The sequence below is a fragment of the Macrosteles quadrilineatus genome, unplaced genomic scaffold (genome assembly GCF_028750875.1).
Source record: "Macrosteles quadrilineatus isolate MER2022 unplaced genomic scaffold, UCM_ALF_1.0 Scaffold_2__2_contigs__length_208266976, whole genome shotgun sequence".
Classification (NCBI taxonomy): Eukaryota; Metazoa; Arthropoda; class Insecta; order Hemiptera; family Cicadellidae; genus Macrosteles; species Macrosteles quadrilineatus.
In genome coordinates, this window is record NW_026542595.1 from 164,062,923 (window position 1) to 164,078,783 (window position 15,861).

Sequence of the window (15,861 nt, forward strand, 5' to 3'; positions counted from 1 at the left end):
CTCATTTAAAAAACTAGAATTATATCCCTTTTCTGTAAATTTAGTATCATAGTTAAAATCTTACATAATAATCGCCATCAGAGAACAGTCATTTGTAAGAATAATTTAAAATCAAAATGGCAAAAAATTAAAAAGGGTGTGCCTCAAGGTTTGATTTTGAGGCCACTTCTATTTCTTATATGTATTAATGATCTTCCAAACAATGTTTCAAATAATCTAATTCTCTATGCAGATGATACTACTACAGTAGTTGAAACAAAAAACAATGATGAATTAAAACATAAAATTGAAGAAAGCCTAACCGAATTGGGGAAGTGGTTTGAGATCAATGGTTTGAAAATGAATGAAGAGAAAACCAAATTTGTAAGATTTTGTACAACTCAATCAGTTGCAATCATTGATCAATTCCAACCAACTCATGATAATGTAAAAGTTTTAGGGCTGTATATTGATAAACATTTGACCTGGAGTAAGTGCATTCAGTCAGTAATTGGAAAATTAAATCCAGCTTGTTTTCAAATATTGTGCTTAAGAAATTCCATAGATTTAAAAACTTCTATCATGCTATATTATGCATACTTTTATTCAATAGCAAAAAATGGAATTGAATTTTGGGGATTTTCCTCTGAAATTGAAAGAACTTTTAAAATTCAAAAGAAAATTATAACAATTTTTTACCATGGAAATCTTCATGCAAACTGTTTTTAGAAAATTTAATATCATGACTATTCCAAATTTAATAATTTTACAAAAGATTGTTAGCAGTGCAGTCAAATTTTGATGACTATACTAGTGAAATCTTTGACCACATTTATAACACCAGATTTAAGAATAATTTTCAATACCCCAAACACCGTTTGAAGCTTGTAGAAAAAACTTCTAAATATATGCGGAAAAAGCTTTTTAATAAATTACCCACAACTCTAAAAACTTTAATACCTAATTCATAATAAATCTTTCAGGGCCAGCCCATGGGGTGGGCGGACCGGGCGGTCGCCCAGGGCGGCGGGGCCGGGGCGGTGCCGTGGCGGGGAAGCCGGGGGCGGTGGTACTGAGGCGGCAGAGCCAGGGCAACAAAAAAATTTTAGGGAACAGTAAATTTTTAATACGAATAAAATAATAAATTCATTAAGTGAATGTGAAGAGTACAATTATCTATATTACATTTTACGCAAAGAACAAGCTTGAGAAGATAAACGGCAATTCAAACATCGATTTAAAATTATAATTTAAGCTCAAATATAAAAACAAACCACTCGGCTTGTGTATCGAAAAACCGTCACCACCACGTTACGCCACCGTTACCCAGGACGAGTGACAGCGTCAAAGCAACATTGCAGCGGTTGGGATTGACCTCGACGTATTCCTCTCTCTCTATCTGCCCCCTCCCACGACGTTGTGTCTACTTTACTATTGATTATTTTGGTAGCATGGGCTTCCATTTCCTTCGAGAGAGAGGAGTTGCAAAAATGAGATATTTTGCATCTTTTTATCTTAATAAACAATGTCCTAATTTGCTTCAACAATTAATAACATAGCCGTTTTGGCGGAAATCCAAGATGGCCGAAAGTCCTGACGACTCTTAGGTCAGATTTTAGACAAAAACCAAAAAATAATTGATATCTGCAACTGTTAAGTCAGAGTTCAGGGAGACACCATAATTCGGCAATCGCTCAAGGAAGGGGTGGAGCCCAGGAGTAAACAATTAGGCGGGACAGTGGCGTAGATACGGGGGGGGGGGGGGGGGGATCAGGGGGATATATCCTCCCCTTCAACCTATAATGGGTAAAAAAATTGTAATAACATTTAAAAAATAATGTTTTAACGTATGCAATGAAATAGTGAACCTTTTTAATTTTACTTCTATTGTATTAAGCTTGTTTTTTGAATAAATCGTAAATAAACTGCAATGCCAGTGAAAGTAGTACGGTTTTTGCGCGCCAAACAGAGTACAGACACAAGTCACGGAAGGTCAACAGCCTTGGCCTATCCGCCCCTCCCCCTACCACCACCACTTCACCTTTTACACATACCTGAAATTAATCGTTAAAACGTGAGCAATAAAATAGTTAATCATATGTCATGCCTATTGTACTAAGCTTGATTGTTTGTACGTATACTTTCATTAACGATGAATAAATGGTAACAGATAAACTACATGCCGGTAACCGGTAGCAGTGGTGGGGTGGGATATTTGCGCGCCAAACAGACGTGAGTCACTGGACGTTCCGCGTTCAACCGCCCATCGACACCCTTCTCCTCTACCCCGTCACCCACACTACGCTTGATCTGTTGTCTGGTGTTAATTATTGTGCCAGTGTGTTTTTATGATTTTCGTATTCCGTGGTGTTTCATGAGTGTTATTTTATGTCGAAACAAAGTAAACTGATCGGATTTTTTGCCCCGAAAAGAAAAATTTGATGGCGTTAGCTGGTGTGGCAATGGAACAACGAAGTTAAGTGATTTTATTACTCGCCTTTGAAATAAAATTTTTTTAATAGGTAGGCCAAGTTCCGTTAACATATTAGCCTAATCAAAATATTCAGTGTTAAAGGATAGAGAAACATAATGTTAAATGTTATCATATAACAAAAAGCCTAGCCTAAGTAATTAAAAAATAAATGTAATAAAAACTAGTCCACATGCAATTAAAGCAAAAAGTTTAATTTCATAAGTACAAAATTGCATAAAATTGTATTAAGTATTAACACCAGATTTCACTTCCTAAACACTTAAAAATAGTGTTTAGAGAAGTTATTTTTCTCTAATGACCCCCGGACCCCCCTTACTTGCTGGATGGTATTCCATACCCACCAGACCCCCCGGGGGGCGGCGGCAGCCAATCTCGCCCAGGGTGGCAAAGTCCCTAGGACCGTGCCTGAAATCTTTTAAAAGCAGCCTTGCTGATTTTCTAACTAGTAAAACATATTACAGTGTAAATGAATACCGCACCTTAACGAAACTCATGAAACAATATGACTTAATTTTGTACAAAGTTCTTATTTGTCTTACTCTTACTATTCATAGAAATTAATTTTTTACTTTTATTGTTCAGCAAATTTTTCCAAATTGTTTAAAGGTTTTTTAGATGTTTACTCAAGGGAGGTAGGTATAGATGAGCCTACGATGACGGCTGTGGGCTTCTGATTGGCTGAGGGAACACCATTACCGCAACAATCGGGTGTGGAGCCAGCAGCCTCGTTGGTCTAATGGACAGCCTGCGGGGCTGATAAACTGAAGGTGCCAGGTTTGAATCCCACCGTTAGCACTAACTTTTTGTCTAAGATTTTTTCATTATCAGCAAGTTTGGTTAGTTTGGTTAGGTTATGACAGTTTAATTTTATAATTAAAACATTATCAAATTGAATCTGAGACATCTCTAGTTTTATTTTATGAACAGAACTATTTTTTCGATTAGCAAAACTTCATTCGATTTTTTCAGTATCATCAAGTTTGGTTAGGTTATGACAGGTCAATTTTATAATAAAAAAAAATATAAAATTGAATTTGAGGCATTTATAATTTTATTTTATGAACAGAACTATTTTTTCGATTAGTAAAACCTTCATTAGGCTAAAACCAAAGTGCTCTCTACTACAGCGCTGTTCACGGAGGAATTTTGAACCTTAACTATGATGTCATCGATGCCTCATTAATAGCTCCCGTAAGCCAGTCCCGTGTAATAAAAGACATATTATTGTATATTTTAGGTTAGTTTTTAATCTTGACAATGTCATCTGTTTTTTAGCTATGATATGATTTAAAACGTTATGTGAGAATAAAAAATTATTTATTTAGTTAAGATTCTTCCATTTTTGGCTGATGTTTAATCCTAATTTAATAACAGGATGAAAGTTAGACTGTGCTTTATTCCAGCAACCCACGCTGGCCATAGCAATTCTTAATCATCAACGGCGTAGCATTTGCATCCACTGTCCGTCCAAGTAAACTACCTTGGAACGAGTTACTATAGAATTTTGAGGAATGAAAAGAAAGTGTAAAAAAGTGGAAGAGTCGTCAACAGGCTTGGGAAGTGTATGTGTTGGAATGTAAAAGCGGGTGGTTGCAAGAAAAAGCACCTTCACAACTTGAGGGAGGAGTTTAACTCAAGGGAAAAGTGAAGTGTTTGCTATGTTTGTCTAATGTTAACCACAAGATCAGTTGATCTTATAAATAACAATATTATAGTTTAAGTATAATATTTTCATTTAAATGTTTCACTATAACCAAGTGTTTTATTTAATTTTGAAAGTCATCCAACTGAAAAAACACTTTTATTGAAGAGGAAATCTTACTTGAGCTGAGGCGAGGCACACAGTTCCGTGTAGTATTTGATCTTGGGCTCAGTGCCGCTGGTCCTCAATGTCGCCACCAGTCCGTTGTTGAATGTGAAGGTAATCATCTGGCTTGACTTAGACACAGGAAGGGTAGCCTTGTGGTCCGGCGTCGTGGAGTCGTAACCCGTCGTCAGATCACGGACAGAAACCACCTGGTACTTGTTGGCCAACAGACCTTCTGGGTACTGTAAGGTAATGTGAAATAAGCTTTACACTGCTACTGTACGTAGCAATTTTAATCAAAAGTATATTTTTTCAGAACATCCAAATCAAATCACACTATATATAGCCCAAAAAAAAAATGAGTATTGAACAAATTTGTTGCATATGTCATGATGACAAATGCAGAATACAAGGAAATGTACAATTTGCATGTGGAAAATTGTCTTACCTAAAAATAATGGTAGGACACTTATTGTATGGTAATTATTGTAGTTCTATGACATTTTTCTTTTTATAAGTTATGCTACTAATTCTCATGTCACAGGAATTGCAGAAACATGATTTTTTATAGTTTCTTTGGAAACTAGAGACTAAATTTGCACCAATAGCTAATGGAAACGAAATGTCAGAACTCAGAAGTATTTTTTTGTCTATAGCAGGGTTAGAAAAGGTCATATGACGAAAAACAGAACAATAGTTTAAAACAATAGATTGGAATTTACGTATTCAATATTCATCACAGACCATTAAATATAAAAACCAAACTTGTAGGTTGGCAAATTAAATAATGCCTTTCATACATGAATATACACACCCATAATTTGCATCTTTTAGAAATGTTGAATTTCTAATGTAATTTATTTTTGTGATTAAGTCCTGTCTTATTCAGGTTAAATAAGATTTGTAAATAAATTGACACTCACATTGTTAGGAGTGTCACCAAAATTTCTTAAACGCTCAAACATTTTCTTGATTACTTCTGGTTCATGGCAGATGAAGTATGAGTTTTCAGAGATGTGGTAACCGTAGCTGAAACACAAAGATGCACTGTAATAAAATAATATAGACTTAGTCACATTAACTTATCTAAAAAATGTAAGAAAGGTAAAAGGCCTACTTAATGTAGAAACAAATACTTCGAGACCTAAAGCCTACAGATAAATTTGCAACTCTGTGTGTATGCTGAAGTCGTGTATTAAATTAAATGTGAAATGTCGTCTAAATAGTAGTTGCAATGTGTTAAAAACATACTAGTGTACCTGTTGCTCGAATTCTAGCAATTGCCAAGTATTACAGGCGTTATTTTAAAACAAATAACAGTCATAATTTCTAAACTTTAAAAGATTCGACTCAAAGATTATGGAAATACTCAAGATGTACATAACAGATCGATATAATTAACATTTCTTGTAAATATCTTATCATTTTTCAAAAGCTGATCTTGTTTTTTTGTGTTTTCTACAAATAGGCTTACTCATAGCCGCATTAGGTTGTCCATAATAACAATTATAAATTCTAAAAAAAAAACATTATTCCTATTTCTTCTCCTTGGTGGTGTGCAATGACTTTCCTATGTTTCCATAGTTTGCAAATTCGGCTCTTTCAATGATTACTGAGAAATGCAGCACAGTGTTAATTCAGTTTTCCTTTTAGTATATCAAACTATCCAGGCTCTCTCGCTTTTTTCCATTGTAATATTTACGCCAACCCAAATTCAAATAGTAAATATTTCATTTCAACCAAGTCAGTAAATGTTTGTAGCAAACTGTTAAATTAGCAAAATTGTTGACTATTTACAATTAACACATGTTCTTCTTCTCACTTTTCATTTCTGACAACAGCTGGAGTTTCATAACAATGTTTGTTTCCCATGTTAATCTTATGGAGAAATGAAAAACTTTAAAGGGCCCCAGGGCCTCACTCTAAATTATTTCCCTAAAAAGAAAGTTTCCTGCACAACTTCACGTTACGCTCTTTCCAATGACACCAAAAACATGTCAATCGGTTCAGTAGTTTCGGAGGAGCAATTGTCACAAAATACCTGCTTGCGTATTAAATAAGTACTATAGTTCGGCCGCTTAGAAAACGACCTGCGCGCTAATGCTAAACCAATGTTAGAGAAGGTCGCTTTCCAAACGGCCGAACTATAGTGTCCCTGTTGCTTGAATTCGAGCAATTGCTAAGTATTACAGGCGTTATTTTAAAACAAATAACAGTCATAATTTTTCTGATGACTTTAAAAGATTCGACTCAAATCAGAAATCAGAAATCCTTTATAATCCTTAAAGGACTTGTTACTAGGTGGCAAGTTGAGTTAGATGAAACATCGAGCTTCTTAACCACATTTTGGACTCCTGAAGGTCGTTACCGTTGGTTGCGCCTACCGTTTGGCTTAGCACCGGCAGCAGAGGAATTTCAGAGACGGCTCAACGAAGTATTATCCGGCTTAGAAGGCGTCAACGTCATAGCAGATGACATTCTGGTCTACGGGTGTGGTGACACGTACGATGAAGCGGTCATGGACCATGATATAAAGCTGAAGCATTTACTTGAACGAGCTCGGCAAACGAACTTGAAGTTAAACAAACAAAAGCTCAAACTGCGAGAAAAAGAATTAGCCTATATGGGTCATGTACTAACTCAAAACGGTCTAAAACCAGACAATACAAAAATTTTAGCCATTCAGAAGATACCTCAACCTAAAAATGTGACCGATCTGCAGAGATTTCTAGGACTTGTAACCTATCTGGCTAAGTTTGTCCCTACGTTATCCGATCGGTGTGAAGTCTTACGACAACTGACACAAAAAGACGTGCCATGGACATGGGATGTTACCCATAAGAATGCCTTTGAGAATCGGTTCAGTAGTTTCGGAGGAGTAATTGTCACAAAAAACCTGCTTGTGTATTAAATAAGTATAGATCTAAATATATAAAAGGCAAAGCCCTCACTGACACACTCACTCACTCACTCATCACTAATTCTCCCACTTCCCATTTACCTAGGAGGCTGAAATTTGGTACACTGATTCTTTAGGCATTAAATAGGAAAACTAAGCTATTTTTATTCTGATCGGACTCTCGGGCTCCGCCCCAGTGGCTCTGGAGTTTCCCATGTTAACCTTATGAGTACTCATATTTAAATGGAATTAATGAATATTAACAGCTGTTTCAATTAAACAAGTTGGTTCTTTTCTATGATGTGCAATAGCTTTTAAGTTACAAGGATTACCAACAGGGTGCAGCACTATTTTTTTAAATTTACGACTACAGCTAATTTGCAACCAAAAGGTGAGTGAGCGTAGCGAACGAGCTAACCTGAAGGCAAGTGAGCGCAGCGAACGAGCTCCAACCAATAGGTGAGTGAGCGTAGCGAACGAACTTCAACCAGGACGTAATTGAGCCATGCGAACGAGCTCACTTATTAAGTAAAACGGGGCAAAGCCCGTGGGTACAGCTAGTTAGTTATAAATATAGATTTTACATTGTACAGTTATTCCTTCCGTAGCATCTGATAAAGAGACCACCACTTGTTTAGGCTAGTTTAATATTTCGCTTTTACACATTTTTGCTGGTATAAAAAAGTAACAGACCAAAGAAAGAAATCTTCAAATTCCAGAAACCTTTTTAGGATTGTTTAAGACCAATTGGAGAAATAAGGCCATGTTAACTATTAATTGCCTTACATATTACAGTAGGACACCATCTCCTTCAAATCCGTTTGGTTCCAACCTTGGATGGTTTGGATAACAATCTGCAAAACCTGCATGAACTCTATGGCTTTGTCTATAGTCACTTAGCTAACAAATCACAAACTGTTTCCCTAATGCTGTATGATAGGCATATGTTGGTGTAACAGTAATATTGCCCACTTATTGAGTAGTTGTGAAACCAATCCATTCACTTCTGAAAGAGTTTACATTTTTTAGTTTGGACATGGGGTTGGTCCCAAGATGTTATATAACAAGAAGGTGTTTACAGTGTAGTAACTTTCTAAATTTAAAAATTCCATATTCGTTTTAGAGAAACAGGTGCATAACAGTTTAAATTCTGATTAGGCACCAATTTGAGCCTGTAAATAAAAAGGAGCACCACACACACAACATGAAAGACATAAGACACATAATGCACACTTAAAAACAATTATGTTAAAAGAGGTTTCAATTAAATATTTATCTCATTTTCATGTAATTATTGTTGTGTTAAGAGTCTAATTTCATTCATTATTGATTGCATAACAAACATTCTTTATTATTGTTTATATTTTTTGTTACCTTAACCCAGGCTAGGAAAAGAGCTTCACACTTAGATTTCAAGATTCAAAATTAAGCTTACAATTTTCTTTTCAATTTTTTGTTTAGAGATTCAAAATTTCTGGTTTTGACAAACACTGAAACCCAAACATCTATTCTGGATGTTACCTCTGTACCTATTACCTCTATGTGTATTTACTCACAAGGAGTATATATAGTTGAGTTTCTCGTGCAGTGTCAGCCCCTGGTTGCTGCTGAGGAAGGTTGCTAACTCGGTGACTCTGACTGCTGCTGATACACCATCTTTGTCCAACACACCAGTGCCACACATATAGCCGATAGACTCCTCGAAGGCATACAACACTGTCTTGCCTTGCGCCTCCAACTCTGCACTTCGTGTTCCCATCCATTTGAATCCTGTCAGAGTTTCCTGTAAGGAATGTTGTGATTGGTTTGTCACAGTTTTTCAATACAGTACATTCCCACAAACTTGAGGAAATGATAACCAGAAGTGTGCCAACCGGGAAATGCCTGGTTTTTGGGAGAAAGGACCCAAAGTTGTAACTGAGAGAAAATTTAGTAGCCTACATTGCACTTTTATTTATCATACATAAAAGTCTAGTCATTGGTCAATAGTCTAGTCATTGGTTATACTAGATTTACAGCACTACATAATTTTAAATACAGAACTTTATCTTTCTTCCGAAAAAATTCAAAGTCATAGTGCTGACCAACAGACTGATAAGGTAGATAACTTGCTAACACTCTGGTTGCAGGTATGCGTGACTCAAGTATCCCAGTCTTAATGTCCGCAAACTAGCTTGGGGCAAAGCATCTGGATGGGTGTTTAAGCTACCGAGTACAGTTGACACTCCCTTATCCGGCATGATCGGGACTTTGGTGTTATAGGATTATTGAAAATGACAGATTACTGAACGTTTTGTAAAAACAGCCGTTTCTGCAGGAATAACAAACATACCGCTACGTAATTTTAAAGAGCCAAAAGGTATTTTTTTTGCCCGGCAGGTTATTATGTGCTAGCATGATCAAGGGATAAAAAAGTGTTTTTTGACCTGTCAAAAAATAACTCCAGCGTAACTTAAAACTCAAAGGAGGGGAATCGTTGCTATATTGCAAAACCCTTTCTTGGTTCTTTCAATATTATTCTTAGGATTCTTGAAAGTCATGTACTCTTACTTATAAGGTAAGCCTAAGGTAAGGTAAGGTAGATAAGCCTACCTCAAAGTTGAATTTCTCCTGCTTGGCCATGGTCTTGAGTATTTTCGAAGACACAGTGCTGGATATCATGTATACATTGCTCAAGTCAGTGTTAGGGTTCCGTCTCTGGTAGGTGTAGAGGCTCCACCAGCCCAACAATGCTCCAAGCTCATTGCCAGTAAACACCTTCCACTCACCCTGTCTACAGCCATCATCAAGTGGATTGATTAAATGAAAGCGTTTTTGATAAGTTGATTAAAATAAAGTTTTGATAGTGTAGATGTTTGAAAGTATTAACTGAGAATAACTTAAACACTCGCTTCATTTCTGTTCTTCATTCCATTATTAACTCTTGTAGTTGTTTTGGTTCTTGTCATCATATGTTCAATTTATTCTTGTTTGTGTTTGTATACAGTATATAAAAAGAAAGTGTATTAGGGTTAAGGGGTTGATTATATATCATTGATAGATCATTGGATATTGATTGGGCCTTAACAGAAAGGAAAGTTACTTTGTGTATGATTGCAAGGAAATGCCAAGTATGTACGTATAGTACAGGGAGCGGCAAAATGATCTGACAGTTTTCTTTGCCGCCCTGTCGAGCGAGTGAGTGGCAGAGGATGGTGGAAATAGGGGCGTTACAAAGCCAATGTGCGGATATTTTTAATAGCCATGGAGTTGTGGATGGCTGAGCACCATGTATTTATAGTGGAAGTGTTTTTAAAAGTGGCAATTCCAGCGTAGCTTTACAGTAGACGTTTAAATGTGGGTCAAAGAAGAAAAGTCCCAACTCGAAACACCATTTTGCTGTGGGTGGGCAACTTTACAGCTACTTGTTCAGCATTGAAACTAAAATCAACAGGCCAGCCCGGACGCCAGATAGTGTCAAGACAGTGAGGAAGACTGTGGGGTGTGGTTGAAAGTGTGATTCGTCGTTTATAATAACAATTTTGTCATGTGTAAGCAAATCAATCACTTGTTCTGAAAATGAGATGTGCTTTGCATAACCACTGGACTTCAACTGTTGCACAGTTGCCATTTTGTATGATTGAAAGTGCAGGTCGTATCGTAATACTCTTCTACTGAACGGCCAGACATGTGCAGGCCGCTTAGGACTAACTTCCAAACCTTCTCTCACGCTCTCGGCGTTCTTTGCCTTTTTTCAATGCTGAACTACTTCTGAAGTTACCCACCCACAGCAAATTGGTGTTTCGAGTTGGGTCCCATGTTAAAGCAGTCGACAGTTTTTAAATAAAAAAAATTATGTGGTATTAAATTGAAGTAACAATAGTTGGATCAGTGTTGATGTATATTGCTGATGTCTATCTAATACCCCAACTTTCAACCAAGCCATACCGAAAGGACAGCTTGTTATAAGCTATAGCATCTTTTATGTTACATCAACTATTACAGTAAAAAATAAAGGGTATCAGCAATCTGACACATGGGCCTACTTTCTCCCATTAGCTTGTCAACAACCCTTATCGTGGGAAAGCAGTGGGATTAACTTGCAGTGACAGTTCTAGGACCTTGCCATGGCAGAGGCTACCTGTGTGTCCTACTCACGGAGGGCAGTTCGGAGGTCCTCCCCCAGATAATGTGGTATTTTCAAAGCTGTTTGGTGACTTTGAATACCATTTTTAACGTCTACAACTGTGTCCGAAAACCTCTGTTAGGATTTTCGACAAAATGTATCTTAGGTACTAAATTTTAATCAAAACCGGTCAAGCTGAATTTTTAAAAACCTGAATTTCCTGTTACCTATTTATTTTATGGGAAAATCTCAAAGTTTCCAATACATTTTGAACCGTAGTTTTTACAGTAATGGGGTTGTAGCATTAAGAACTAAAATGACTCTAACATAGTAAATTTGATTTAAAATCATCCAATACAATTTTTCTGTTATTTTATGGGTTTCCAAAAATGAAAAAAACCCTGGAGATATCATGGATGGGTTCATATAGACCCAAAACGGATGTATCCACCCAAAACTAAAAAATGTTGACAAAAACAATACTTTCTCCATTATACTTTGTAAAGAGGGATAAAGTAAAACTAAAGGAGAAAATTGAATTTCAGACACTAGCACACTCTAGGAGTAGCTGATAGTACTATTTCTTTTTCTAATAAAATATCGGCAAAAGCTGGTCCATACAGATGGGATGAATATTTCAGTATCCAAAAGTCAATGTATAAGGCTTGGTCCATGTACCATCTTTACCTTGTTTTCTCCGCCACTGCCAGTCTGTCTGCATCTGGGTCATTGGCCACAATGATGGTGCTTCCATGTTCATTGGCCGTCCTGATGGCCAGAGTCAGGGCACTCTTGCCTTCCTCGGGGTTTGGGAACTTGACTGTAGGAAACTCAGGATCCGGCTCCACCTGTTCCTTCACTGGGATCACTGGCTGGAGAAAGACAAAACATGAGCAAGCGGCATCCTCTATTGTTTAATGGAATGACAAGATGAAAATATTTTTTTTTGTTTGCAAGGACTTTGATAATTCAACCAATGCAGGAGTATGACTAGACTGTACCTTGAAGTTTAACACATGTCTTGCTCAAAAGAGACAACAATCTAGGAGGGGAGGGTATATTTAAAACTGGATGGACGAGGGCCAATACTTTTGACAGTATTTCATGTAGAATACAATAATTTTGCATTTATTCATGTGGAATACTTGTACTTTCGTTGATGATTGTTAGTAAAGGGGAACTCCAAATATCCAAACTCTAATAATCATTCGGATCGCCAATCAGCCAGGAAAAAAATCATTGTGGTTTTTTGGCAGTTTGCTATAATTTGTTGTAAATTTGTATCTTCACCAATTAATTGGATTCATCATGCAGCAAGTCTATTGTATAGTCTATTGATCGACAGAAACAACAGAATACTCCCATTGACTATTGGTTATCAATAGTCAAAAATACTATTAAAATTAAACAAATTCACATTATTAAATTATATACAGTGCCCTCCAAAACACATATAATTCACAAATTAATCATACTTTGAGGTAAATTGTAAGGACCACGTGGTCCTAAAACCTCCTCTAATAACCCAAATATTTATTTTCAGTCATTCATTAAACGAATAATTCTTACTAGAATGTAAAAAAATACCCCTGCCGCAGCAAACCTCCCCACTAGGCGAATTTATATCTGACTGAAATGATTTTCAATGAAATCTATTTAAATAACAGAAGTTTAACGAGAACCTAGGTTTGCTGCTACAGGGAAACTAATAAAGTTTTGTGTTTTTTAGTTAAGTATTAATAGCTTTGTACAAAATAAATAAATCTACCAAGTTTGATCAAAATATATCAATAAACAAGCAAACGTAAAGAATAAATAGCATGGGAATTTTAAATTTACAATTTTTTGAATTTTGTCTGTTACCGTACAAAAACCCTTTGATATACTATATCATATGTTTTTTAAGCAATTTAAAAAGGTTTAGGAAGAAATTAGGAAATTTTGTGTTTTGAGGGTCAAGAATAAGAAAAACCAATTTTTACCCCATAAGACCCCCCGTGAAAACCCGTTCCCATGGTCCGATCATGCAAACGGCGCTGGGTGGCGTCATTACTGTCACCAGTACCCAGTGCGTTGTTCATCATGAACGTTAGCGGGGCCGTCTTTAAATGCCCTTACCCACTTGTGTACCATTCCGTCACTTATATACGCACTTCACAGTCGGTGGCAGTCTCAATTGGCGGCACTATTTAGAATGCTCAAAACCGGCTTATTTTATTTTATCATCACTGTAGACACACTAGCTGTCTACAGGGAGCGAGCTGGTCTGATGGTTAGGGCATGGAGCTTCAGAGTCCTAGGACCCGGGATCATATCCCACCAATAACCAGATGGATTTCATGTTGGCCATGTGATAATTCCGCAATCCTCTAGCCTGAAGTAAAGTGTAAAACAGTTCTGGGCTAGAACCTGGCGTCCTAGGACGTGAAGGTAGGAAATTAAATAAACTATATTACTCTTTGTTTTTTGTTTGTGTTGTAATGTAACAACATACAGTAGTAAATTTGGTTTAAAATATTTTTTGTTATTAAAAAAAACACCTTTTTTTAAAAGTCTATTCATCCATTTTTTTCTGTCCAGATCGTGTTTAGTCCCAATTGATCCGGATTATTTGAGTATAAAAAGTTGGAGAGCTGTTTAGATTTTCTTGCCACCCAAGTTTCTTGCAAGTCACCTGGATATGTTGAGATCTTACCTGTCCTGAGCCTAACAATTTTTTCTTTCTTACAGCTATAAAAAGACATTGTAAAGGAAGCAGTACCTAGCCACATTTGCTTGGCGGAGGCATTCTAATCTTCCTAACACAAGATCTGATTTCATTCACCTTGAAGTTAGCTACTTCAAACGCCCTGCAGACGTAAGGGTAGCCCACACCATGCATTGCAGTGTATGTTACGTTGAGTGGGGACTCTGCGTTGGCTGATGCGTTATACACCCCTGCCTTGAGTACTGCGTAGTAAGCATCCTGTGTCACCGTCAGCTGTGTCTGGTCCAGCGTATCAGCTGACAGCGTCACATCCCAGCTGATTTGAGGCTCCAGGCTGTCCAAAATACACTTCTGGATCTCTTTGTCCACCGGAGAGATGATCTGTAACATTGAAATTTAAAACTGCACAAATTTTTAAAAAAATATAGGCTACTATGGCAACAATTAATTTTCCCAATGAATTGTGTGGGAGTGTGTGACATACACACCAGCTGTCCCAAATTTCGAAAGTCATGGCAAAAAAACCAAAGGAAATACCCCCGCCGCAGCAAACCTGCAGACTAAGTGTATTTCCATTTGCCTGATTGTATTTTCACTAAAATGTCTCCTTGAAAGAAAATCAGGATTTACCTGTGTACCCAGGGGTCCGTACACCTTGTAGCCGTTGTCTTCCTTGGGATTGTGTGAAGCAGTGACCATTACCCCGACCACATGGTGGCAATGAGTTACGGCGAACGGGACAAACGGAGTCGGACAAACCTCAGCAAACAGGTTTACTTTGACGCCAGCCTGCTCAAACACTGCGGCAGTCAACTCTGCAAACCTACGAGTCAAGCAAACATTGTACTGTATGTAAGGGAAGGACTCCGAGGCTCTGGCAAATGGCTAGATACTGCCTGCTTTGCTAAATTATTGCACAACTACAAAAACTAACGAATTCATGGGAATAGAAAATATTGATCTGCCACAGCCTCAAAGGCTTCTCCATAACAGTAAAATGCTCAATTACTGATCAACCAAACCCTCTAAATTACATGATCAACAAATAGCAGCCAGAGTTAAAAAATATGTTCATACTGGACTATAACAACCATACTATAAAATATCAAGTAAGAGAGCCATCTAAGAGGGTTTCTACAGTCGTGCAGCTATTGTCAAAGGGTGTCCCAAACATATAAGGAAGTACATCATAATAATAACCTCTGTAGTGCAATAACAAGATCAAGTTAGTTAGCCATTTAAAAGTTTCTTTTGAGGATGCAGAATTTAATTCTCAATTTTGACATGGTTGACTCACTCTTTTCACTCAATCCAAACCATGTAATAAACCCTTAAATATGGTTTGTATTCTAATCTTATCTTAGTTAAGTTAAACAATAATAATTACGAGGACAGAGGTTTTAAAGTACAAGGTTTAATGGTACATAAGTTAAATGGTTAAAATAGGGTTACAAAAATTGTTCAGGGGTGGGGATTCGTGTTGGCCGAATCAAAAGATTTCATTGATGCCTAATTTAAATTTTCAATAAGTATGTTAAGTTATAAATTTAATAATCTTTTAGAAACAATAAGTTAAATAGGAAGGATTTTGATTTTAATTAAGAGAGGTAAATTGGGTCCAAATGGATGCTTGAAGAGTCTAGTCTGAGTCAATCTAATATATAAAATTCTCGTGTCACAGTGTTTGTCTGCAAACTCCTCCGGAACGACTTCACCGATCGTTATGAAATTTGGTGTGTAAATTCTGTAGGTATGCGAATCGGACGTAAACTATTTCCCGTTTCGAAATTCTTAAAAGGGCTCCGCCCCAGTGGCTCTGGAGTTTCCCATGTTAACCTTATGAGAAATGGAATTAATGAATCTTAACAGC

General features: G+C 36.9%; 1 protein-coding gene across 4 annotated transcripts in view; it reads right to left on the bottom strand.

The window, feature by feature from the left end:
- The window catches only part of LOC128986109 (phosphopentomutase-like), a 60,169-nt gene that overhangs the window by 4,264 nt on the left and 40,044 nt on the right, over window positions 1-15,861 (bottom strand). For all 4 annotated transcript variants that reach the window (XM_054406244.1, XM_054406246.1, XM_054406247.1 and 1 more), the window contains exons 4-10: window positions 14,622-14,814; window positions 14,109-14,372; window positions 11,972-12,156; window positions 9,772-9,952; window positions 8,736-8,962; window positions 5,204-5,309; window positions 4,296-4,522 (exon numbers count right to left, since the gene is read on the bottom strand). In XM_054406244.1, coding sequence (XP_054262219.1) covers window positions 4,296-4,522; window positions 5,204-5,309; window positions 8,736-8,962; window positions 9,772-9,952; window positions 11,972-12,156; window positions 14,109-14,372; window positions 14,622-14,814 — 1,383 coding nt within the window. The remainder of the gene's footprint in view (window positions 1-4,295; window positions 4,523-5,203; window positions 5,310-8,735; window positions 8,963-9,771; window positions 9,953-11,971; window positions 12,157-14,108; window positions 14,373-14,621; window positions 14,815-15,861) is intronic.